This window comes from Lepus europaeus, chromosome 4 (assembly GCF_033115175.1).
Source record: "Lepus europaeus isolate LE1 chromosome 4, mLepTim1.pri, whole genome shotgun sequence".
Lineage (NCBI taxonomy): Eukaryota > Metazoa > Chordata > Mammalia > Lagomorpha > Leporidae > Lepus > Lepus europaeus.
The window spans coordinates 22,853,755-22,880,807 of NC_084830.1; the positions used below are offsets into that span (position 1 = coordinate 22,853,755).

At 42.5% G+C, this 27,053-nt stretch overlaps 1 protein-coding gene across 2 annotated transcripts; it reads left to right on the forward strand.

Annotated features, from left to right (window-relative positions):
* Positions 1-5,179: 5,179 nt before the first annotated feature.
* On the forward strand, positions 5,180-26,795 carry DSCC1 (DNA replication and sister chromatid cohesion 1). Of its 2 annotated transcripts, XM_062188057.1 has the most exons (9): positions 5,180-5,489; positions 9,597-9,765; positions 13,149-13,283; positions 16,741-16,831; positions 20,171-20,309; positions 20,764-20,816; positions 21,394-21,548; positions 24,209-24,357; positions 25,746-26,795. In XM_062188057.1, exons 1-9 carry the CDS (start codon positions 5,317-5,319, stop codon positions 25,852-25,854), a joined length of 1,173 nt encoding a protein of 390 aa, XP_062044041.1. In that variant the 5' UTR covers positions 5,180-5,316; the 3' UTR covers positions 25,855-26,795. The 2 variants fall into 2 exon arrangements, with proteins under 2 accessions (XP_062044041.1, XP_062044042.1); XM_062188058.1 differs by lacking the exons at positions 5,180-5,489; positions 9,597-9,765 and adding an exon at positions 11,839-12,946.
* The last annotated feature ends 258 nt before the right edge of the window (positions 26,796-27,053 follow it).

Below are 27,053 nucleotides of genomic sequence, written 5' to 3' on the forward strand. Positions count from 1 at the left end.
TGCTAGTTTACTCTCCAAATGCCTGCAATAGCCCAGGCTAAGCCATGTCACAGCCAGGAGCCAAGAACTCTATCCAGGTCTCCCACATGGATATCAGGGGACTTCAGACCATGAGCCATCATCTGCTGCCTCCCAGGAGCATTAGCAGGGAGCTGGATTGGATGTGGGGCCGCTGGGACTCCAATATGGGATGTGGGCATCCCAAGTGGCAGCATCACTTTTAATTCTAAAGGAGATGAAATCCTTCAGAAGATTTTGAACAGAGGAATGCCATGATGTCATTAATATTTTTGTAAGGACTGCATAAGGTAATACAAATAGGGTACTCAGTTCAATGCCTGAGTCAATTAATAATCAACAGCCCTTCAGTTTCCTTTTCTCAGGCAGAACAAAAGGGCAAGGCAGGATGCTCTGAAAAATATGAAACAATACCACCGTCCAGTGGGAGGAAAACTCTCCAGTTATATAAGCCGCTATTGTTTGGATATTAGTTGGGGTATCCCCCAAAAGCATAAGTGTTAAATGCTTGGCCCCCAGGGTGGTGCTCTTGGGAGGGGGAGGACATGAAACATAGAGGGAGGCCCTTACGTCACCAGGAGTCAGAAGGAAGTTCTCGCAAGAGGGATGTGAGAAAAGCCTGAGTTCGGGCCAGGTCTCTCCACTTCCTGTCTTCCCATGTGCCTCCTCCTTTGTGTATGCTCCACCATCTGTCAGGGACCCCTCACCAGAGCCAGTGGCATGCCATTCAGACTTGGAACATCCAGAACTGTAAGCCAAATACACTGCTTTTCTTTACAAATTCACTGCCTCACATAGAGTAACACGGTAATGAAAAACCAACTAACACCTCAGTCAAACCTTGAAAGTTTATTTAACAACAGATGTGAAGTGGACATTTAAACAATTCTATTTCCCATCAAATGAAATAAATCTGGCTATAAAGCAGAACTTTTTCATGAGAAATAATTTTAAACACACACAAGGTAATGCAGCTTCCAAGACACTATTTTATTCTTTTGTTCACCCATTGCCTATAATTCTTTCCTCCCAGGAGATAATCCTTTCAAGGCTTCCACTTCAAATGTTAGTGAGCCTTCCTCTTTAGCCCTTTTTAGGTACATGTCACACTCTCCCTGGGTGATGTCATTCAAAGGCACTATGGTAACTACCATATATGTACATTTTAAAAGTTTACACTTCAGCTACTAGCCAAACTGGCATCCAAACCCAAAGTTCTATAAACAACCAATGTCCTCATGTGTACATTCCTATAGCTTTTCAATCTCCACATATTTCAATCAGAATTCATCACTACGCACCTAAAATCTGTGCCTAGCCTTCCCACAGTGTGTTCTAGTAAATGAAGAAACACGGTTGCTCAAACAGGAACCTGAAATTTATTCTTGATTCTCTAGCCTCTTACTCCCACCCTATGTCTACTCAAGTGGCCACTGTTGTCCATTCTCTCACCAAAGTAGTTCTCAAACCCAGTCACCTTCATTGTTCACATGAGCTCGTAACACGGCTCCCTCGCTTCTATTCTTGTCCATCTGTAATCTGTGCCGCAAACTAGAATCATCAACTCCTTCTCTGGTTTCCCTTCCTTCTGCTCTATTATATTCATGTATGATTTAAGGCCTGTCCACTTGAAATTATTTATCTGTGCATTGGGTTTTGTAAAGCTGAGGAAAAATATTGTAATGTGCTTATAGCACATATATAATGCATGATTGTGTTCTCAGCATTAATATTTATAAACTAGAAATCTCTTTTGATCTACACCTTTACTCCCCTCCTTAGAAGCATGATTGTAAGTTATTCATTCATTTATTCAGTGAATCATTCAGCAAATACATATCAGGACCCATTATATGCTGGGCATTCTGCTTAATGATATCCAAAATCATATCCTTGTGAAGTAGATGGTGTTATGCTCTTAGAGACGAAAGAAGACATTAAGTAATCACACAAATAAATGGAGTAATGCAACTTACTTCAAGTCTAGGAATGAGAGAACCTGCTGCTATCAGAAAAACATTAAGAGAAGTGTGGCTAGGAGGTCACACAGGGAGGCCACAGAGAGGTTTCTGAGAAGTGACTATCAACTTACAGTGAAAGGGCCCAATTCAGTAGACACCAGCTACATATGGACATTTAAATTTAAATGAACTAAAATGGAATAAATTTTAAAATTCAATTCCTCCTCTCTCTGTGCACATTTAAGTATTCAAAAGCCACACGGGACCAGTAGCTACCAATTTAAACTGTACAGACATAGAACAATTCCAGCATCTCTGTATAAGATGAATAGGTGTTCACTAGGCAAAAAAAAAAAAAAAAAAAAAAGGAAGAGGAAAAAATGCCAGGTAAACAGACCCTTGAATGGCAGGGGGAAACATGACACAAGGAAAGACCTTAAAAGTAAGCTGGTGCCTGATGCTACAGAAAAGCATAGAAGAGGAGGGAAATAGTAGATGCTACAGAAAAGCATAGAAGAGGAGGCAGGACAGGATAACCTGAAAGTACTTGAAAAAATTCATGGAAAGTATAATTGAAAAATAAATTTACTTTGTTGCAAAAATACTTTATCCACTGTGCCACAATACTGGCCCCAAAATAGCACTAATTTTTCTCAGTACAGAATTAATCCAGAATGACATATTACCTTTAGTTACTATTTCTCTTTCCTTTAATCTGAAACACTTGCTTAGTCTTTATTGTCTTTCATAACCTTGCGATTTGTGAATAGTATAGCTATTTTGTAGAGTGTCCCTCAATTTGAGTTGTCCAGTGTTTTCTTTAGGCTCAGGTTACTTTTTTTTGACAGGATTGCCACCAAAGAGTTGCTATGTCCTCCTCAGGACATCGTATCATGAGGTACATGTTGAGTACTCTTGTATTAGTGATGTTAGCTGTGACCATTCTTTCGAGGTGGTATCTTCCAGGTTTATCATCATACAGTTCCTCGTTTTTGCCTTTGAAATTAATAAGTAATTTTTAGGTAGTTTTTTGAGGCTATGTAAGTTCCCTCTTCTTTACCAGGCTTTGACCCATCAGTTTTAGTAAATAATCTTTTTAATTTCTAAATCTGATTACATCACTCCACTGATTCAAACAATCCAATGATTTCCTAGTGTACTTTCCTATCTCCACGAGGGCACTGAGACCTGCTCAGTAACTGGTGATCTTCATCTTTCTTAATTCTTCTCTTCTTACTCCCTACAGGAGATCCGTGCATTCTAAGTGTTTGTTCTTTCCCACTCCTCCTATTAGTTCTGATGCCTCAGAATCAGTACAAGTCCTCACCTATTCTTTCTGGCTTTGTCTACTTACATAGCTTTTTCTCTGCTCTACCTGGCATTTCTTTCTGAACTATTCTATAAGTTTTTACCTAAGACATCTTTCTAAAATTAAACATCTGTCATGGAAACTTTCAGGTGTATATATAGAAATTCAAAATTAGGTTTCAGACATACAGAACAGAAAATCGGGGGCAGGGGTGAGGGGATGTTTTCAATGAAGTCCTACAAGAAAACTTCCCAGAACTGAGGAACAGGAGTTTCCAAATTGAGTGGCTGGCATAGGCCTGGAGAGAATGATGAAGAAACTATTGGTAGCTGCAGCCCACTCTCACAGAAATGAATTCCACATTATCAGATATGCAGAGTTTATTAAAAGAAGAGGAAAACCCTAGTAGCAAGGGGGCATTTACCACAGCAGTTAAAATGCTGCTTGGGATGAAGAAGAAATGTTGGGGGTAGGGGTAGGGGGAGGGGAACAGGGAAGTGGTAGAGGAGCAGGGGAAGAAGAACCAAAATGAATCTTCTAGTATTTTCATGTAGTTTCACCCAAGCTGAAAAAAGGAAGTGCCTGCTTCTTTCCTTTGGATGCAACTGCATTATCCAGCTTTTTGTGACTCTAACAAAATTCCTGAGGCAGGCTCTTTGATAAACTTTTTTGGCTCACAGTCCTGAAAGTTTCACCTCCAAACAGCATGATATATTTCTTGGCGAGGGTCTCTCCTTGGCTGCATCGTATCCTGCCACGGCCTGAGCAGCATGTCTCTGTGTGTTAGTGTGGGCTCCCTCTCCTCCATAAGGCCACCAGGATTCAATCAGAGGAGATGCCACTCCAATGACCTAATGTAATCTAATCATTTTTCAAAGCTGTATTTGTTTCCCCCCTTTATGTTTTTAACATAAGACTGCCTGGGATGAAACTAATCATAATCAAACCCCTCACCCAGCTGCCACCACCACATTGTTTGACTTGGATGAAGGTCTTACTTACACAAACTAGTAGGAGGACAGGCCCTCATCAGTGGAATATTCCTCCCAGGCTGTTTCAGCTCCCTGGGGGCAGCCAGGGTCCTCATGAGTCTGAACATGCATGGCTGAGAGAGTCCACCACCTCATGGGGTTACAAGTTATTCACGGATGTGGGAATGCACCGCTGAGCTTCTCTTAAAAGGTGTGTCCAGCTCACTAAACGTGGAGGACACCTTGGACAAAGTCCAGTGGGCTGTTCACACATCCCAAAGCGGTGAGTTCGCCTGTCTCCCCAGGGAGGCTGCAGGGCCTTCCCAGTCCTAGAAGGCTTGCTTCCTCTTGACCCTGGCCCCAGCATCTCACCTGCCACCCAGCACAAACTAAGTACTCAAGGAACGGATAGACCTAGTCCAAGCCGTGGTCTCCCACCCGTGATGATCCCCAGCCCCAGAGACTAGAGATGCCAGTGGGAGTCCCCCGGGACCTCGCTCCGGGTCCTGGGTTGTTCGCACAAAACCTTTAAGGCTACTTTTCGCACCACAGCTGACCAGGCTGGAATTAGACGTTGGAATTGCGCTGCCATCCCCCTTCCGGGATGTGCCTCCGCAGGCAGGTCGTCTGCTCGCTCATTCGCAAACCAGGAAGACCAAGGGTCCACCTTGCAGGGCTGTGGGAAAGGCTGGTGACGTTACGCAGCCACAGCGGCCATCACTGGGAGACGGTGAGATTATCTGGCTGGGAAGGAAGGAAACCAGGGAGGAGGCGGCGGAAGAAGGGGCTGCGGTTCCGGGTTGCGCTCTAAGGGGCCGCCGCGCCCCGCCAGTTTCCTTCCTGCGCGCCCCGCGCCGCGCGGCGACCCCGCCGCGGAGGAGCTCGCGCTCCCGGGAGCTGCGCCACCTTTGCGGGGACGCGCACGTGGCGCGCTCCGCCCCGGAAGCGCGCGCCCGGGCTCCTTGGCGCGCTTTTGGAACAACCTGTATTTCGTGCGCGTCTCGCGGGTCCTTTCTGCCCCCCCGGTTGGTACAGGACTCCCTGAGCGGGCGCCGCCATGAGGAGGACCCGCGATGAGGTGGACGCCACGCTGCAGATCGCCAAGCTGAACGCGGCCGAGCTGCTGCCCGCCGTGCACTGCTTAAGCTTCGGGCCCGGGGCCGGCGGCGGCGACCTCTGCCTGCTGGAGCTGGAGCCCGCTCTGTGCCAGCAGCTGGAGGCCGGGCACAGGTGAGCAGGGCCGGGGCACCCCTTCTGGGTTTCCCAGCGGGAAAACTCAGCAGAAGGCAACGTGCCAGAGAGGGGCATGGATTTGGCCTGGGCGCACAGCTTCAAGCCCCTGCTAGCCGTAGGGTTGCTGCGCGGTAGTAAGGAGAGCACTGGTCCCGGAGGCTTGGAGGCGCGAGTCTGCGGGTACAGGTGAGGAGGTTGAACCCTGGTGAAGTTTCTGAACACGTTGACAGTGATGTCAGGGACTGCTTTGTCACCCTACCCAAAAATACAACGGTGATATCTAAGCTCTAGGGGATTCTTGCCTTCATCTTGTATTTCTCTTACTCAGATAACAGGACGTGTTTGGAATAAGATAAAGGCCAAAGGCCAGCACAGGTCACTGGGTAGGCCCCCAACATAGACTTGCAAGGGGTCACTCAATGAAGATCTGAAAATTGTTTCTCAGTTTCTGCAAATCTTCTGCACGACCATGGATTAGAAAACATACCCAGGGGCCCGCCTGGTGCCATAGCTGGTTAAGCTGCTACTTGGAACGCTGGCATTCCTTGTCGGGGTGTGCTTTAGCATCTGGCTGCTCTGCTTCTATTCCGGCTCCCTGCCAATGTGTCTGGGCAGGCAAGGGAAAATGGCCCAAGAGCTTGGACTTCTGTCATCCATGTGGGAGACTCAGATGGAGCTGCTGGCTCCTGGCTTAGGCCTGGCCCAGCCCTGGCCATTGTAGCCTTTTGGGGAGTGAACCAGAGGATGGAAAATCCCTCTCTCTACCACTCTGCCTTGCAAAAAATAAATCTTTTAAAAATTTAAAAAAAAAATCCAAAAGTGAGGTAGTTTTTCAAGGCTGTCTTGAGAGTTCTGGGCATTTATGTGTCTCTCAACTTCATCAGCCCCAACTTCTGCACATTACATTTTGGGGCACAAACCTGATTTTCTTCTGCACCAACTTCCTTTGACCAGTGTATTTTATTTGGTAACTTTATCTCTTGTATGTTCCCTTTTTTCTTTATTTATTTGAAAGACAGAGTTACAGGGAGAAGTAGAGACAGAGAGAGAGAGAGAGAGAGAGGTCTTCCATCCACTGGTTCACTCTCTAAATAGCTGCAACAGGTGAAGCTGAGCCAATCCAAAGCCAGGAGTCAGGAACCTCCTCCGGGTCTTCCACATGGGTGCAGGGGCCCAAGGATTGGGCCATCTCCACTGCTTTCCCAGGCACATTAGCAGAGAGCTAGATCGGAAGTGGAGCAGCTGGGATTCTAACCTGTGCCCATATGGGATGCTGGTGCTGCAGGTCAGGGCTTTAACCCGCTGCACCACAGTGCTGGCCCCTGTACATCCTTTTGATTAAAACCTTCAGATTGTCTTCTGGTTGCATCCTCCACCTATCCAATAGTGTTACAGGTAACTGGCCAGTCTGCAGGTAACAGAACTTAAGTGAAATGTCATTCATCCTGTTCTGTCCACCAGTTTTAGGTAATTAGCTGGCTGGAAAACAAAAAGGACTAGAAACGTGTTTTAGGGGAGAGTTGGCCATTATAAAAATATTCCGAGGAGGTGGGTAGACATGTTAGACACTACATGACCCACATCAGAATACTTGGGTTTAAATTCCAGCTGTATGTCCTGATTCCATCTTCCTGTTAATGCAGACCCTAGGATGGCAGATATGGATTGAGTTCCCAGCTCCCAGTTTCAGTCTGACCGGCCTTGGCTGTTGTGGGCAATTGTGGAGCAAATCAGAGGATGGGAGCTCCCTCACTGTTTCTCTGCTTCTCAACTAAATACTAAATAATGTTTTTTAAGATTTATTTATTTGAGAGGCAGAGTTACAAACAGAGAGAGGGAGAGACAGGTCTTCCATCTTCTGGTTCACTCCCCAAATGGCTTAAATGGCCCGAGCTGGGCCAGTCAGAAGCCAAGAGCCAGGAATTTCCTCTGGGTCTCCCACACTGGTGCAAGGGCCCAAGCACTTGGGCCATCTTCTACTGCTTTCCCAGGCCATAAGCAGAGAGCTTGATTGGAAGAGGAGCAGGTGGGACATGAACCAGTGCCCATAAAGGATGCTGGCACCGCAGCTGGAGACTTAGCCTACTATGCCACAGCGCTGACCCCTCAAATAAATAATTTAAAAGAGAAAACATAGTAGGTATTTGGGCCTAATAAACATTAGTAGAGGCCGGCGCTGTGGCTTAACAGGCTAATCCTCCGCCTTGCGGCGCCGGCACACCGGGTTCTAGTCCCGGTCGGGGCACCGATCCTGTCCCGGTTGCCCCTCTTCCAGGCCAGCTCTCTGCTGTGGCCAGGGAGTGCAGTGGAGGATGGCCCAAGTTCTTGGGCCCTGCACCCCATGGGAGACCAGGAGAAGCACCTGGCTCCTGCCATCGGAACAGTGCGGTGCGCCGGCCGCAGCGCGCCTACTGCGGCGGCCACTGGAGGGTGAACCAACGGCAAAAAGGAAGACCTTTTTCTCTGTCTCTCTCTACTGTCCACTCTGCCTGTCAAAAAAAAAAAAAAAAAAAAAAAAACATTAGTAGAGGGTGGGGGTTGTGACATGGGGGTTAGGCCACCACCTGGTATGCCTACATCCCATATCCAGTGTCTAGGATCAAGTCCTGCCTGAATTGCTGATCCAGCTTCCTGCTAATGAGCCTGGGAGGCAGCAGGAAATGTCCTAGTATTTGGGTTTCTGCCTACTGCATGGAGACCCTGCTCCTGGATTCAGCCTGGCTCAGCTCCAACTGTTGCAGGCATTTGGGGAGTGAACCAGCGAAGGGAAGGTCTTTTTCTTTCTGTTCTACTTTCTGTCACTGTACCTTTCAAATAAATAAATAAATTTTTAAAAAAATTATTAGTATCAAGAATTTAAAAAATCTTATTGTTGTCACCTAAATGAAAGCTTCATTAAAAAATTACATGGAATTTTATTTCAGGCTTTTTATTATTTAAAAGGAGTGGTTGTGTACAGGAGGGTTACAGGCTTCACAGACAGGAAAGACTTCTACAACCAGCTTGTTGTCATCTGCATCACTTTTGTCTTTGTTCTTTCTCCTTCCTCCTCACCTTAATCCTTCTCTTTCTCCTTCTTACTTCTCTTCAGCTGTGATAAACTCCCTTTACTCCAGCTTATAAACACATCCCTTTCATTATTTTTCTTTCAGCATTGCAGCCTTCTTTACTAAGGTCTGCGGTTTTTGTTTTGTTTTTGTTTTTGTTTTTGCAGCACAGCTGATGGTTAGGCCAGGATGTGCTGCACTGATTGTTAGAGGATACTCAGAATAAAAAAGGAGGAGGACTCTTGGGTGGTTCCCAGGAACAGCAGCAACATGGTCATCCCTAGGCGGTTTGTTAGAAACACAAAATCCTAGGGCCCATCCCAGGCCTACTAAATTCCAATCTACTTTTTAACTGGAATCTCTTAGGATGGCTGTGCGTACATGTGAAAAATATTGTCTTGGCATGTTTTAGGAAATTGTGACATTTTTATTATTCATATATTTTATTTATTTAAGAGACAGAGAGACCTCCCATCTGCTGACTCGCTCCCCAAAATGTCTGCAGGAGCTGGGCTGGGCTGATTCCAGGAGCTGGGACTTCAATCTGAGTCTCCCATGTGGGTGGCAGGAACCCAACTACTTGAGCCATCAACTCCTGCCTCCCTGGACCTGTACTGGCAGAGAGCTGGAATCTGGAGCAGTCAGGACTTAAGCCAAGTATCTGATATGGAATGCAGGCATCCCAGCCTGCAGCTTCATAGGCCAAATGCCCACCCCAGAAACTAGTGACATTTTCATTAACTTCTGGTAGATGCTTTGCTTGTGCTCTTCCCAGCAGTTTGCACAAATGTGAAGACATTCGGTCTTTTGGCCTCTTTGGATCTTTCTTGCCTGTCATTAGTTGTTGTTTCTTAGTTGGACACTGAGTACCCATCCAGCTTGCCTCTGGCCTAGTCCTTGCTCTGTGGAATCCATCATTATTCCAGAAGGGGCTGACATAGCATCAGGATTTAGTTTTAAGTTCCACAAGCATAAAAGATTTTGAAATGTTGGTAATGAAAATGCTTACTGGAGTCTCAAAAAAAAAACCTATATATTTTCCCCCATTTACCTGCAGTTTTGTGATTCGTGGTGATAAAGATGAACAAGCAGTGCTGTGCAGTAAAGACAAAACATATGACTTGAAAATAGCAGATACTTCAAATATGTTGCTTTTCATTCCCGGTTGTAAAACGCCTGATCAGCTGAAGAAGGAAGAAACACACTGTAACATTATTCACACTGAGGTATTCTGTTTCCTGATTTGTCTGAGGGTACTTCAAAAAATTCATACAATAAAAATGTAAGTTTTGGGGTGGGCATGGTGGTTCAGCCTGTTAAGCTGCCTCTTAGGATGCCCATATCCCTTTTCAGAGTGCCAGTTTAAGTCTTGGTTGCTCCACTTCTGATACATCTTCCTGCTAATGCATCATGGGAGGCAGCAGATAATGGCTCAAGTGCTTGGGTTGTGGGAGACTTGGATGGAATTCCTGGCTCCTAGAACTCCTGCTTGGCCCTGGCCCAACCTGTCACAGGCATTTGGGGAGTAAACCAGTGTATGGAAGATCCCTCTCTTTGTCACTCTGCCTTTCAAGTAGATGAAAATAAATAAACACTGGAAAAAAAAATATGTTAAGTCTGGTGTAAAACAATTTTGAAATCCATGCATGCAAAGGGTATTCTAAAAGTTGGTGGAAAGTTCATATTATGAAAAAACTATGCATGGACTTCAAAACTGTTTCACACTACAATCAACTTACCTTTGAATTCTGTTTTCCATAAACCTTTAGAAGTGACTTTGTGTAAGTCTGAGAAGGATGACCCCTCTTCATCTTACCTTTACTTTGAAAACTTCAGATATAAACTGTATAATCATGGGGAACTTAAGGAGTTCTTTAATGAAATTGAAAATTTCTCAGAATTATTGTTTGTTTACAGTCTTGTGAACTTGCCTTTATTTTCCCATTTTTGAATTGTTAACTCCCACGCAAATTAATCATTTTCTGTAATGTGGAAAGTTTGCTATTTGATGACTCATTCTAAATGTTTTACCTATTTTTAGTAAATTTTACTGTGGATATGTTTTGAGAAAAGACTTCTTCAAACCCTAACTAGTGCATCTGGTAAAATTTGTGATGCAGCGAAATGAGGAAATTTGAGTTTTTGAAGGGAAAGTGTTTCTTAGCTTTCAAGTTGGTTTAGTTCATTATGATCCTTAGCCAAATATAACACATTTTAAATCATGTTCGAGAATACGGATGGCAGTTACCAAACAAAAGTCTCCATCCTGTCTAGTTGCTACACATATAACAATCAAAGCACAGGCCGTAATTCTTGCAGAGTGACTTCAGGCCAACTATTTCCTTAAAAATAGAATTGGAGAGGAAAGAAGGGAAAATGCTGGGAAGCTGCAGTGATTCATGTGATTTTACTAGCACAGAACGTCCAATAAATACTGTATTTTGGTTTTTGTAGGGTTATGTCTTACATTGTAATTACCTAAACATATTGGGAGTTCACTTGAACTTTTGTAAAAAAAAAATGTTATTTTTTCATTACCTGCTTGTTTTGTAGTTGTTTTACGAGGGTATGATAATCTTTGTATTTCCTTTGAGCTCTTGTTATGGGGATTCTGTGTACAGAGACTGAATAAAACTTAACAAAGATCCACTAATGAAAGTTTTAATTGTGGTTATACTTCAGACACATAAATGGCTTGGGAAAGGATGGGCAAAGCAGGTTGGGGCTGATAATGGAAGTAGATACTCAGGAGTAATAAAGAATGGTTGGGTTTATGGCAAATTGAAGAGCACCAGTGCCAAGGAGGTGGGTGGCCACTACTCAGTTACCTTGTGAGAAAAGCAAGCCCAGTATTGCCAGATCTTTGAATTTCTTTTTTTCAAGTAAAGCTTGAAATTTAGATTTGTGGGTCAAAAAAATTTTTTTCTTGTTTTGTTAATGCTTACATCTAATTTAAACATTGTGCCGAACCTTTCGCCATCTCCTCCTCCATCTCTTTTTTTTTTTTTTTTTTCCTTTTTTATTTTTTGACAGGCAGAGTGGATAGTGAGAGAGACAGAGAGAAAGGTCTTCCTTTGCCATTGGTTCACCCTCCAATGGCCAGCGCAGCCGGCACGCTGCAGCCGGCGCACTGTGCTGATCCGAAGGCAGGAGCCAGGTGCTTCTCCTGGTCTCCCATGGGGTGCAGGGCCCAAGAACTTGGGCCATCCTCCACTGCACTCCTGGGCCACAGCAGAGAGCTGGACTGGAAGAGGGGCAACCAGGACAGAATCCAGCGCCCCGACCAGGACTAGAACCCAGTGTACCAGCGCCGCAGGCGGAGGATTAGCCTATTGAGCCGCGGTGCCGGCCCCTCCTCCATCTCAATGCATAGAAGAAGCCAACATCTCTGAGTTGGATATAGCCAGAAGGCTATCACTTTGAACTGTGGATAAAATCAATCTTTGTGGTTTGGTGCTTAAACTTTTCTTTTGAAGCCCTTAGATTCAGCAGCATCTCCTGCAGGCTATATACTTCATCTTGTTCATCAAAACTTTGAGAGCAGAAGCATCCTGTGTGTTTCTATTTTAGAGTTGGAAGGCACCCCGATGATAGTCCAGTTCAACTTATTTTCCTAATTTCATGAAACACTTAGTGAGCACCTGCTAACTACTAGATATAGGACAATCCTGGAGGTACAGAGAAGGATAACAGGTGATTATCCATCATGTAGCCTCTGTCAGCCTCAAATGCTAGGCCTCTCACTGTTTCACAAGTCCTACAATGGAACTAGCTCTAATTCTACGTTGTAGAAAGTTCTGGCACTGAGCAGAAGTCTCTCTCCCTTAACTGTGTTTAATTTTGGCATCATGAGCAACACAGGGTACTTCTTTTCCCTTTAACAGCCTTCGTTATGTGAAGACTCTGATGATACCTCTTACGTGCTTTTTGTTTCAACCCAAGTGTACTAGATTTCAGTTGTTTTCTTCTGGTTTTCAGAATTGTCACCATCCTGATCCTTCTTTGCTGTGCATGCTTTGCTTTCCAGAGTTCACCTGAGATATGAATCTTGGTTTTTGGTTCTCATTGTGTTGTTGGCAGTGTCCTGATAAGTTTCAGAGAATTTATCCTTAAAGATGCCCATCATCCACCTGGAATGGCTCAACAGTACCTTCCCAATAGAAAGCTTCATTTACTTAATTCTTTTTTAAAATTTTATTTATCTAAATGTTTTTTTCCTGAAGTTTATTTATTTGAAAGGCAGAGTGACAGAGAGAAAGATCTTCCACTTGCTGTTTCACTACCCAAATGCTTGCAACAGCTGGGGCTGGGCAAGGCCAAAGCTGGGAGCCAGGAACTCCATTCACATTCTCCCCTGTGGGAAGCAGGAACCCAAGTATTGAGCTATCATCTCTTGTCTTCCAGGAGGTTAGTTTGGAAGCAGAGGTAAGACTTGATTCTAGGCACTCTGCTATGCATGCATGTGTTCCAAGAGGTGGCTTAACCCACTTCATCACAACACTCATTTTCTCTACTTGGTTCTATCTGAGGTAAGATGAGATAGATGGAATTTTGTGTGAAATTTTCTTTTAGAATGCCCTAAAAAGTTATAATATGTTATAATTTCTAGATCCTTGGTTTTTCTAATAATTATTGGGAGTTAAGAAGATGTAGACCTAAATTAAAGAAGCTAAAGAAACTTTTGATGGAAAATACCTATGAAGGACCTGACAGTCAAAAAGAAAAGGATTCAAATCGTTCAAAAGTAAGACTTTTAATTATTTTTATTATTAAAAGTTTTTTATTAGAATTAAAATATAAGCAACTATCATTAGAGCCACACAGTGGTGACATTCTTTTGAAACTACGTTGTGAAAATTTCAGCCACATATGATACACAGATTCAGGTCACACAAATTAAAATGTATCTTTGATTGATTTTAGCAGCTTAAATTTATGGACAATCTTATCTATAAGCCATTTAAAATAAAACTCTTAATAAAATTTCCCCATGTGGACATACAATATGTACACACATATAACATAATAGACCAATATAGCATTTTTAATAATAGCTTTTAAAATCTTTAACTCTTTTTGTAGATTGCCAATTGATTTGAATTGCTTTTTTAGTAACCTCAGTTAACCATACTTTCTCTCAGTTGGTACTATTAATACATTATTGGTTTCATCTGTTTACAGAGCCATCCCAAAGTACAGAATACAATATGTTAATGCTTACATCTAATTTAAACATTGTGCCGAACCTTTCGCCATCTCCTCCTCCATCTGTTTTTTTTTTTTTTTTCCTTTTTTATTTTTTGACAGGCAGAGTGGATAGTGAGAGAGACAGAGAGAAAGGTCTTCCTTTGCTGTTGGTTCACCCTCCAATGGCCAATGGAATATAACATATTGTATTCCCTCCAATGGAATATAACATATTGTATTCATATGTTTTAAACTTGTTGGTAGAAAGAAACTAAAAACATTTTATATGGTTGTGCTTAAGTTTACTGGTTAAACAAACTACACCATGTTAGATATTTAAGAGGTGTTTTCAAATACATGATTCTTAAAATTTATAGAAGGCATTGGACCTTCTGGTAAATGTTCTCTTAAGTTGTTATCTAATGGTTGAAACTGTTTGCTAAGTATTCATGTGATATTGCTATTGTCAGCAAGCGATCTAGGACTTACTCCCTCATTTCTCTATTCTAAGCCCAACTTCTTTCATTTCTCTATTCTCTTCAAGGTAGGAAACTAATTCTATTATGAAGGAATCTGTGGGACGCACAATTTAATCTTTTAGACCTTATAAAAGAGATGGCTAACATTTTTCTGTAATAGCATAGCCAAAATAAGAACTTAAATAATAATCTCATAGCTAGATTCACTTCGCCATCAGCAAAGTATACAGTAAGTAGAAAAAACCTCCCTTTCAGACCAAAGGGAAAGAAAGTTTTAAAGTGAGAATATAATTTTCCTCATGGGCATTGTCTACCTTAGAAAAACTACTACAGAACATGCCTGTGACTATAGACTTGTAGTTCAGGCCACCGAAGATTAGAGATGGGACACGGGCACTACCTTGACTTGCATCCTCTGGTCTGCTTTAACACAAACCAGGAGGAAAAGAAAGCTAGGCATCAGAAGCAATGGGTGGCAGGCCTATTAATGGCTGATCTGTACAGTGATCTGCCCTCAAGGAGACCCAACAGGCCAGTCCACTGCAGTGGCTTTCAATGTGGTAAGCCTGGGCTTCAGCAGAAGTCAGCTTGTGAAGAGCCCTGGCAGCTCTGCCAAGAGTTGGATCACTGGAAATGGACCTGCCCTGGAGTCGAAGGATGCCCAGGTCAGAGCCACAGATCTTATTGGCTCTAAGCTGAAAAACCCCTTCACTCAGCCCAACTTCCAAAGTGACCACTGCAGCTGAGGGTGTGGTCAAGTAGGGTCAGCAACATTGCAGGCAGAACTGTAAATTTCTTGTTAGAGATGCCCCCTGCCTTTACCTGGCCAGCTCTCCTCCCAGCCCAGCCAAGTCATGAAAGTCAACAGAGTGCCTTCCCCTAGGAGGTTCACACCTCCCTTAGGATATACCCCATGTGAAGAGATAGATAGGTCTGGGCCTCTTAACTTACAAGGCCTAAAGCCCACCAGATTATTATCAAGCCCCTTCTATCAGGTTCTATTTGCCTCTCAATCAGAAAACTTAATTGTAGCTTAGACAGCACCTTTCTTAGCTCCTCTAATAATGACTCTGTCCTTTGTTCTAGACCCTGTCTAGCGTACTCGGGCCTCATTCCTTCGTAATCATAACCTCTACTCTACTACCAATGGCTCTACTCCCAACCTGTGTGTACTGATGGTCCTCTTCCCCACTTAATGCTGTATAATTGTTCAAACCTGGTTAATGCCACTGTTAGGATCATTGGTTACTATCCTCACTCTGTCTTTTATGACCTTGTCTAAATATGATCAGAGTCGGCGAACTTGGAAGGCTTCCATAGCCTTGGCAACTCATGACGACAGCCTAGGGTGGTTACTGGCGCCATAAACTAGAGTGTCAATTTGTTGGGTCAACAACAGGAGCCACTGTGCACTTGCTCCTTATGTGGGATCTCTGTCCTTAATGTGCTGTACATTGTGATTTGATGCTATATCTAGTACTCAAACAGTATGTTTCACTTTGTGTGTCTATGTGAGTGCAAACTGTTGAAACCTTTATACTAAATTGATCTTCTGTATATAAAGAGAATTGAAAATGAATCTTGATGCAAATGGAAGGGGAGAGGGTGCGGGAGAGGGGAGGGTTGCGGGTGGGAGGGAAGTTATGGGAGGGGGAAGCCACTGTAATCCATAAGCTGTACACTGGAAATTTATATTCATTAAATAAAAGTTAAAAAAAAAAAAGAAAATTTCAGCCACAAACCCATCATAGTGAGTTTGACATGGTATCTCATTGTGGTCTTGGTGTGCATTTCCCTAATGACTAATGATGTTGAGCATCTTTACAAGGGCTTTTTGGCCACTTGTGTGTCTGGAGAAATTTCTATTCTATTCCTTTGCCTGATTTTTAATTGAGTTGTTTGTTACTTCGTTGTAAGAGTTCTTTTTATAGTCTAGATATAAGTCACTTATCAAATGTGTGAAATGCCAATATTTTACCTAATTCTGTGGGTTGTCTTTTCACTTTCTTACCTTTTTATTGTGATAAATTGTTTATAACATAAATTATGCCATTTTAACCATTATAAAACACATAGATCAGTAGTATTAAGTCCATTCATAGTGCTGTGCAACCATCAGAACCATACATCTCCAGAACCTCATCATCTCTCCAGACTGAAACTCTGTACTCATTAAATATTAACTCTCCATTCCTGCCTCTCCCAGTCCCTGACAACCACCATTCTATTTTCTCTCTGTATGAATTCCATAACCCTGTATACCTCATATACAACATTTATCCTTTTGTGTTGTTGGTGCTAGCCAACAACTTGTGGTTTTGATATTAAGAAACCACTACCAAATCCAATGTCACAAAGATTTTCTTCTTATTTTTTCTTCCAAGATGTCATAATGATTATACGTTAACACAAGAAACTGAGCTAGTGCATAAATATTGCCTTAATTTGTCCTATGTCTTTATTCCCCCCAAATTTATGAAGAAATCTTAAAAATACTTTTCATGAAAGGGCTTAAATTTTTTTTTCTTCTTTCAGTATACGACTGATGATTTGCTTGATCAAATTCAGGCAAGTGAGGATGAAATAATGACCCAGTTGCAAGTTCTAAATGCCTGTGAGATTGGAGGTAGTGTTACTTACTATTATTATTAATAATGATAGAATTAGGCATCATATGAAAAGGAAGTTTTTGGACATCTTTACCCCATTGCGTACTGTTTATTTTATTATCTTTTGGATTCATTTTTGGTGTGGTATAGAGATTGGGTGATCATCTTTATGTCAGGAAGTCAGTCTGCCACTGGTGACTTTAACTTCGCCTGAGAAGCCCTCTGGGTGAAGTGGCAGTAGAAGAACCATATTTGATCAAAAAAGGTCCTTAGACACCAGGTGGTCTAATAGTTTCATTTTCTTTAATAGTTGAAGGAACTAAAGCCTAGGAATAGGAACCAACTTGTTGAAGGCTTCATGTTGAGTTACTGATGGGATATGACATAGACCCCATATCTTGTAACACCTATTTCAGAACTAAAAATAACCTCACTGTATTTCTAAATTGCTTGGAAGGTGGAACTTTTTTTCTTCTTTTGACCTCTCCAGTATATTGTTGAACATTGGTTTATATAATACACCCGTAAAAAAGATCTGGGAGTGTGTTTCAGGCTGATGGGTAAGCCCCATAGTGTTGTCATTTTTTTCATTAATTAATTTATTTAAAAGGCAAAATTACAGAGACAGAGGAGGAGAAAGAGAGAGTGAGCGAGTGAGCGAGTTTCCATCTGCTTGTTCACTCCCCAGATGGCTGCTAGACATGTCTGAAGCCAGAAGCCAGGAGCTTCTTCCAGGTTTCCTACCTGGGTATCAGGGGCCCATACACTTAGACCATCTTCCTGTGCTTTTTCCTGGCGTAAAAACTAGGAGCTGGGTTGGAAGTGGAGCAGCAAGGACTTGAACCAGTGCCCATATGGGATGCCAGTGCTGCAGGCTGCGGCTTTACCCACTGTGCCACAACACTGGCCCCCAGAGAATCATCTTTAATATTCTGACTGACCGCTTCTCTAGGGAAATTTTTGTTCAAACTCTGGGCTTACGGTAATCCTGGAGAAGACATTTTCATGCATCTTTGGCCCAGGGAAGCAGTTTTCCTGTGTTCGGAAAAGGAGAAATTAGCATGGGTTGGCAGATATACTCTTCAGTTTTCTGATAATCTTCCAAACAGGACTCTCTTTTGTGGAACCTTAACTGTCAAATTCTGCTAAGGAAGGATGTAACTTGACAACTAACAAGCAGCACTTAGCTTTGAGTTGTGGTTCCTCAAGACTCACTTATCTGGGGCCGGCACTGTGGAGCAGCGGGTTAATGCCCTGGCCTGAAGTGCCAGCATCCCATGTGGGCTCCAGTTTGAGACTCGGCTACTGCACTTCCAATCCAGCTCAGTGCTATGGCCTGGGAAAGCAGTAGAAGATGGCCCAAGTCCTTGGGCCTCTGCACCCGTGCAGGAGACCCAGAAGAAGCTCCTGGCTCCTGGCTTCGGATTGGCGCAGCTCCGGCCATTGTGGCTATCTGGGGAGTGAACCAGTGGATGAAGAAGACCTCTCTCTCTGCCTCTCCTCTCTTTGTGTAACTCTGCCTTCCAAATAAAATAAATCTTTAAAAAAAAAAATCCACTAAAATAAAGTTGTTTTTGTTATGAGTGCTTCCTTTTTTTTTTTTTTTTAACTTGAGAGTCAGAGTTATACGGAGAGAGAGAGGTCTTCCATCTGCTGGTTCACTCCCCAAATGGCTGCAACGGCCGGAAATGCATTGATCCGAAGCCAGGAGCCAGGAGCTTCTTCCGGGTTTCCCACGCAGGTGCAGGGGCCCAAGGACTTGGGCCATCCTCTACTGCTTTCCCTGGCCATAGCAGAGATCTAGATTGGAAGCGGAGCAGCTGGGACTAGAACTGGCACCCATATGGAATGCTGGCACTTCAGGCCAGGGCGTTTACCTACTGCACCACAGTGCCGGCCCCATGAGTGCTTCCTAATAATTACTGTGGTACATGGATGTCATCAATGTTATAATGGGGGGCGGGAGAGAAGGCCAGTGGCACAGTGGTTAAGTTGCTGCCTGCAATGCTGACATCCCATATGGGTGCTGGTTCAAGTCTCGGCTGTTTCAATTCCAACACATCTCTCTGCTAATGTGGCTGGGAAAGCAACAAATACTTGGGTCCCTACACTCCCACGGGAGACCTGGATGGAGTCCCTGGCTCCTGATTTTGACCTAGCCCAGCCCTGGCTGTTACGGTCACTTGGAGAGTGAAGTAGTTGATGGAAGACCTTTCTCTGTAACTGCCTTGGAAGTAAATAAATAAATCTTAAAAATATAACTAATATAAACAATCATTAAAAAGACAAGCCAAAAACTGTATTTTAACATAACTGCGTTATTCAGTGACTGCATGGGGAGGGATAAAATTTTAGTCAGGGGATGCCTGGATTACATCACACAACTCATTTTTTAAAAGATTTGTTTTTTGTTTATTTAAGAGAGAGAGAGAGAGAGAGACAGGGAAAGAGAATCTCCCATGTACTGGATCACTCTCCAAATGACTACAACGTCCAGGGCTGGGCCAGGCTAGGCTAAAGCCAGGAGCCCAGAGCTTCTTCCAGGTCTCCCATGTGGGTACAAGGGCTCAGGCACTTGGACCATCCTCTCCTGCCTTCCCAGGTGCACCATTAGGAAGGCTGATCGGAAGTGGAGCAGCTGGATTTCAAACCAGATGCTAGTGTAGGCGTCAGAGTCCCACTCTGCTATGCCACAAAGCTGGCCCCCACACAACGCATTTTTTAATGTTGTCCTTTACTTTTTTAGAATAAAAACAAAAACACTCTGCTTTGGAAATGGTGGATGTGTTCTTGATTATGTTCTCTAGATTGTGCCATCAATTACAAAGTGACGTTTCATAACCTTTGATGGGAATAGGGAAAAGGATCTTGGTGCCCAGTCTTTATTTCCCCCCTCACCCACGTTACACCCAAAGTCTATCATCTCTTGGCTGAGAATGAGAGCACTTCTGTAAGGGAGCTGTGATGAGAGTTATAACCAGCACAGTAGAGGTTGCCAGGTAGGCTATGCAACCTAGAACATGGACTTTTTTGTAATGTTATAAAGAAGAGAATGTACCAGCTGCAGATTTCTGCGTTTCCACTTAGAGCAACGAAATTATTGTGAAATAATAGGGTATTAAAACACTTGGGGGATAAAAAAACAGAAAGTGTTAGTCATTTGTAAAGTTCTCTTCAAAAGCCACTTGATTGCCCTCAAAGACAAAATGATTTTGAGAAAAGCATAAAAAGAGCATTGTTTAAAGAAAGATATTTAGTGTTTCTTTCTAGAAGCTAGAGGATGCTGCTACTTTATTAGCTAATTAATTAATTCACTTAAAATGTTCTTTGATAAATGTGACTGTTGGAATTTGTAGGTTATTGGAGAATTCTTGAATTTGACTATGAGATGAAACTTCTGAATCATGTAACTCAGCTTGTGGATTCTGAATCTTGGTCGTTTAATAAAGTTCCTTTGAGTACATGCCTTCAGGAACTTGGACCACTGGAGCCAGAGTAAGTATTTTAATTATGTGTCTTGCCAGATTATCTTAAAGGGAAGAAATTTCTTTTACAGATTGAAACTGAACTCAGAGCATGGACTATTTATGTGTTGATATCAGAGGAATTTTTAAAATACAGAATGAAAAAGAAGTAGGGAACTTTGGTCACTGGGGCGAATCAATGCATAGTATCTTTTTATTTTTTGTCATAAAAATATAAAGAAATAAATTTATGTTTGAGTTATTTTATAATCATAAATTTATACAAACAATTTATGTTAAATATCTAGTTTGGGGTCTGGTCAGAGTGTAAGTTAGATGCTAACTTAATTACATAAATTACTATTTGGTAACCCAAATAGTTGTTTCAAATTTGAAATGTATATTATAAATTCTACTTAACTGGGGATTTAAATATAGTATATCAAAATGTGACTAGCTTCTCATGAGTGTTTTAAATTTTTCAGGGAAATGATAGAACACTGTCTTAAATGTTATGGAAAGAAATACATAGACGAAGGTAAGGAAAGTACTCTAAAGGGCATTTGTTAAGTCTTGTATATTAAAATTGGTATACTTGTCTCAATTGTGTCAGTGTTAACATTTAGGACTCCATGGGGTTGTAGGAGGTGGGTAGATAAGTATAATTCCTTCTAAGAAAAGAAGGAAGGGGGGGCTGGCGCTGTGGCACAGCTGGTTAAAGCCCTGGCCTGAAGTGCCGGCATCCCATATGGGCACCGATTCTGGTCCTGGCTGCTCCTCTTCCCATTCAGCTCTCTGCTATGGCCTGAGATAGCAGTAGAAGATGGCCCACGTTCTTGGGCCCCTGCACCCACATGGGAGACCTGGAGGAAGCTCCTGGCTCCTGGCTTCAGATCGGCACAGCTCCAGCCGTTGCAGCCATCTGGGGAGTGAACCACTGGATGGAAGACCTCTCTCTCTCTCTCACTCTCTCTCTCTCTCTCTTTGCGTCTCCTCTCTCTGTGTAACTCTGACTTTCAAATAAATAAATAAAATAAATCTTTTAAAAAAAAAGAAAAGAAGGAAGGGAACATTAGTACTTTCTGTAATTATGGGAATATGAAACTTCTCTTTAGGTGAAGTTTATTTTGAACTGAGTGCTGATAAAATATGCAGAGCAACAGCACAGATGCTTCTCCAGAATGCAGTGAAATTCAATCTTGCTGAGTTTCAAGAAGTGTGGCAACAGAGTGTCCCTGCAGGAATGATAACTAGGCTCGATCAGCTTAAGGTAATGATAAGAGTTGCTCTGGGATTCAGTAGGTGATTAATTACTGAATGGTATTGTGTTGGAGCTGAATTTGGAGCCAATTTATTATCCTAAACACCCATTCAGTCCTGTCACCAGGTCCTTTAGAAAACACCAGTACTTTATCCAGGTATAATTTACATATTATAAAATTTATGTTAAAAAGATTTTTAGTAAAGTTACAAAGTTATGCAGCCATCACCACATTGAGTTTTGGAGCACTTCCATCACCTCAATAAGTTCCTTAGGCCTCTTTATATTAATCCCATCCCCACCCAATATGTCTCATTTCACTCCATTTCTTTTCATTTTTGTTATCATTGTCTTTTTCCAAACTACCATGATAGGCTGCCTCCAACATAGCAACAGCACCCCAAGCAGGCCCATTGTACTTCTAACTTTGCCCTCCTCTAGTCCGTTCCCTGAGGTGCTATTAGAATGATCTTCTAGAAGCTGGTGAACTGAGATGAATGCCTTCTTTAAATAAGTACAGGTTTCCCATTGCATTTAGGATAGAAAATCTAGAATTTGTATCTTGGCCTGGTGGGCCCTCCATGATCACTGCTATAGTTTTATCTCTGACTATTTTCTCTCCTACTCCCAGCAAACCAGCCTTTTTTCACATTTCAAAATCATTAAATACTCTTCCTCCTCAGGTCCTTCACACAGACTTTATTCTGGAATATTCTCTGCATTTTTGCCTGGTCATGTCCTGCCCATATTTGGGTCACTTCATCAAGGAGCCCTCCTTCATTCTGTACTCTTAAGAAAAGGCCTCTTGTACTAACACCCTATACTTTTTTCTTTAGGGCACTTAGCATTTAGCTTTGGAAAAATGTTGAGTTTTTTTGGTTCCCCAGTCTACTTTGATAGCATTGTTGTTTTGTCAATATATGACATATTGCCTGGTATATATTGTATGCTCATAAATATTTTTTAATTAAACAAAAGGCATTTTATGTCTAGACACTATGGCTGGTACTGGGGAGACGTCATAACGAGGTACCTTTCAGATACTCAGAACTAACCTGGGGATTGGCTATGGAGGGGTGCATATTACATGCAGAAATCTGTTCTTACAATGCAGAATGATCTGTACTATGGAAAAGGCATGTAGAATATGTTATATCAAAAAGGGGAGAGGGAGCTTACCCATCAGACTCATCAATTAAGGATGCTTTTGTGAAGGAAGGGATGCTGTTCAAGTTGCTGTGTGTGGAAGGATGAACACTTACTTTCTAAGTGGAAGGAAGAGCAGAGCTAGAAATCCAGACCATGTTCAGAGGCATTGTTAGTAGAGTTGCATTACTGCAGTGAAGGGTACTGGTGAGTTAGTTACTAGGCATCACCACAAGCCACTTTCATTACCTCAGTAAGATGGCTCGGGCCCATCTGCAGTTAATCTGTTAGTGTTTGTGACACCTTGGATTGAGCTAAAGAGTTCTGACTGTGTTTAGGAAGCTCTTTGGGACCATTCAGTGACATCAGTTAGAGGAGCTACCTCATCAGGTACTCATCAGTTAATACCTTTCAGAAGATGGATGGAAGGAAGGCTGTCTATGAAGAAAAGAACTGTCAAGGCTTTTAACACTTAAATATTCCTAATTAAGAGTACTGGCAAGGGCCAGCATTGTAGTAGCAGGCAAAGCCTCTGCCTGCAATCCTGGCATCCCTTATGGATGCTGGTTTGAGTCCTGGCTGCTCCACTTCTCATCCAGCTCCCTGTTAATGGCCTGGGAAAAGCAGCAGAAGATGGCCCAAGCACTTGGGCCCATGCCACCCATGTGGGAGACCTGGATGAAGCTCCTGGCTCTTGGTTTCAACCTGGCTAAGCCCTGGTGGCCCTACCCATTTGGGGAGTTAATCAGCTGATGGAATTTCTCTCCCCCCACCCTGCATTCCATAACTGACTTTTCAGTAAATAATTTCTTTTTTCTTTTCTTAAAGAGAGTACTCACCAAAGAAATAGGTATTTAGGACTGAAAAAGAAATCTTGAGGCTTTACCATTTAGTATTTAATATCAATAGGGACCACTTAGGTATTGGGTTTGACTAGTAGAATCTAGGATGATGTCTAGGTTCCCTGTTTTCCTAGGATACTGGAAGTATAACAGGTTTAGGTGATAAACACAGTTAGTTCATGTACACACTTAGACATGGAGGTCTGGGTCTCAGAACAAAGAGCTGAGGTGAACATACAAATTCTAGATTTGTTAGCCAGCAAGTGATGGTTCAGACCACAGGTTTAGATGAGGTTGCCCAGCAGGGTGACAGTGAAACAAGTAGGAGGGTCAGGATTGAGGTCCAAGGAACCACAGAAGAGAAGGAGACAGAGGTAAAAAGAAAGGAGTAATCATCATTAACAAAGACAGGGAGGATGAATGCAAGAGAAGAGCCTGCTGGATTAGGCATTGACAACTCACTGATGTTAGCTTTAGGGCTGGAGCCATCTTGATAAACTCCTGGTGGTGGGGGCCATCATGCTTCTAGGAGTGCTGTAAATCTCTGTATCATTTAATGTTTGTTTTGTGTAGCTGAGCTTTTAAATGTCTTGGGCTAAACTAGTCCTAAAGGTAAAAGAATGAGTCATGTTTAAGTATCAGATCATTAACTGTCCATTTTCTTCTTGTTTTTTTTTGTAGGGTTTAGCATTGGTTGATAGAAATTCAAGGCCAGAAATCATATTTTTGCTGAAAGTTGATGACTTACCTGAAGGTAATCAGGAACGTTTTAATAGTCTGTTCTCTATAAGAGAGAAGTGGACAGAAGAAGATATTGCTCCATATATTCAGTGAGTAGTTTATTTTAAACGAATTTTGAGAGTTTTAGATTTATTACAAGAACACAATTTTTTTTTTTGCATAACCCTGAGAATCCCCTGCTTTACTTGAAATCTTGTCAGGTGTCTCCTCTGTCATTCCCTACAATCACTGGTCCTGGAGGTGGGTAGGTGTGCTCTTACTACTGCATCTGTAAGCACTTCGCTGCTTTCCTCCTTGAAAAATTGCAGCTCTTTGAGGGACAGAGTAGAGACCCTACGGTGACATTAGGGCAAACACCCATGTCTGATTGTCCCTCCAGTCTTTCCTGCTATCCCAATTTCACATTTTAGTAGGCAGCATATTTCAGAAGCAGCAGCTAGCCCTGAAGTCACTGCTTACAGGGTCTCAAGTCCACTAACTTGAAGTCCACTAACATGATGGCTTTGTCACTGTGTCTCTTATCTCTTGTGTCCCTGACTTCTCTTTACCCAGCTTTGATTCCACTGTCAGTCTCTCCAGTTCCTACTGTTCACACTGTAGTCTTCCTTTTTTCACACTTCCCTGGCAAAAACCTAAAAAGATTAAATCCAACTCCTGCTTACTCTCTGCCTTCATCTGAGCAGCTGTATTTCTTGTTAAAAAATACTCAATGGGGCCACTATTCTAACTTGAGAACCTCAGTGGTACATAGCAGAGCCTCTAGGCAGGCACCATTTCTCATAAAAATTTTCTACCCCTGGAGTTTCCTCTACATCTCTTCTCTTCTCCTACCAGCAATACCCTGTTGCTTCTTCACCCTAAGCTTATCACCTTGTGTCTTGAGAAAACAGAAGCAGTTAGACAAGAACCACCTTCGTTCCCACTGCCAAATCTGCCAGCCTCCTCTGTCTGCTCCTGTGCTGTGATGCATGAACTGTCTGCTCCTACAGCCAGTCCTTCTACACCAGATCATCTGGCCTTTGTAAAGACTTGGCTTCTCCAGTTATCCTCTTCCCAGTTGTGTTACCAATGTCGCCTTCTTGACTTAATCATCCCCATCAGCCTACGATTCTCTGTAATGTTTCTCATCTTAAGATACAAAAATTGCAGCATAATGGACCGCATATCCTCTGCTCTCTTTCCCAAGAAAACTCATTTTAAAAGTTTTGTATCCTGTCTCAAGGTCGATCTCCTCATAGCTGATGCAAGGTTAAACCATACATTACTCCTACCGTTACAGGGAAGGTCAGATGAGACACATAGTGCAAGTAGTTCAGTTAGCACTTAGAACCGGTCCTCAGCCTGTCTCTCCCCAAACACACAGACTTAGGCCGTTGGAAAGGTGGATTTAGGTGGAGAGGGATAAAACAACTAGTACTGTAAATATGTTTCATTTCCAAAATATTCATTCTATTCACTTTTTTTGTTGTTCCCACAGAGATTTATGCGGAGAGAAGCAAACCATAGGTGCATTACTCACTAAATATTCTCGTTCTTCGATGCAGAATGGTGTCAAAGTTTATAATTCAAGAAGACCCATTTCTTAAAGGAACAACAATCTTTTCTTTGGAACTAAAGTTGCTTTGTAAAAATCCTGGATATTAAAGGATAAAAATATCCTCTTCTGCATTTTTATTTCTGACTTTGAAAACTTAGTCTCATGGCATTTTTCTCCTTATCTTAAGCATTTTGAAACTACTACTCTTCTTTATTAAGTTTAATATATTACTTTTGCACACATAAAGTATTATTTTTTGTGTATCTCTGAAGAGCACATTGTTTTATTTATTGAAAGAGTTTAATTGGGGCTGGCACTGTGGCATAGCGGGTAAAGCCACCGCCTGTAGTACTGGCATCCCATATGGGCGCCAGTTCAAGTCCTGGCTGCTCCACTTCCAATCCAGCTCTCTGCTATGGCCTGGGAAAGCAGAAGATGGCCCAAGTCTTTGGGCCCTGCACCCACGTGGGTAGACACGGAGAAAGCTCCTGGCTCCTGGCTTTGGATCTGCACAGCTCTGGCTGTTGCAGCCAACTGGGGAGTGAACCAGTGGATGGAAGACTTCTCTTTCTGTGTAACTCTGACTTTCAAAGAAATAAATCAATCTTTAAAAAAAAAAGTTTAGCTTTTTATATTTAAAATCCCATTTCTCTGATTAAGATTTGATGTCTGGAGCTGGCCCTGTGGCTCAGCAGGTTAAGCAGCCTTGTGCACTACCAGCATCCCAAATAGGCCAGGTTTAAGACCTGGCTGCTCTACTTCGAATCCAGGTCCCTGTAAATGCACCTGGGAAAGCAGCTGAAAATGGCTTAAGTGCTTGGGCAGCCCTGTACCCACATGGGAAACCTGGGAGAAACTCCTGGCTCCTGGCTTCAGCCTGGCCCAGCCCTGGCCACTGATGGCCATTTGGGAAGCAAACCAGTAGATAGATGATCTGTCTCTCTCTTTGTCTCTAATTCTGCCTTTCAAATAAATAAATTAACTTTTAAAAGAGGATTTGATGTCCTAATCATTAACATTTAAAAACATTTCAGAGAATAAATCATATTAGTTTGAGAGAAGAGTATTACTTATTCACTTAAATGTCATTTCTCAAGTGAGTTCTGCTTTACTTTCAATCTTAAAACAAGTCACTTGCTGCTGTTGATCATTTATATTAGTTTACAGTGATGAAACTGGTTTAATAATTGCTCATATGTTTGCTTGGTTAGTTTAGACATGCAATTTGGGAAAAATGAGTTTGATTAT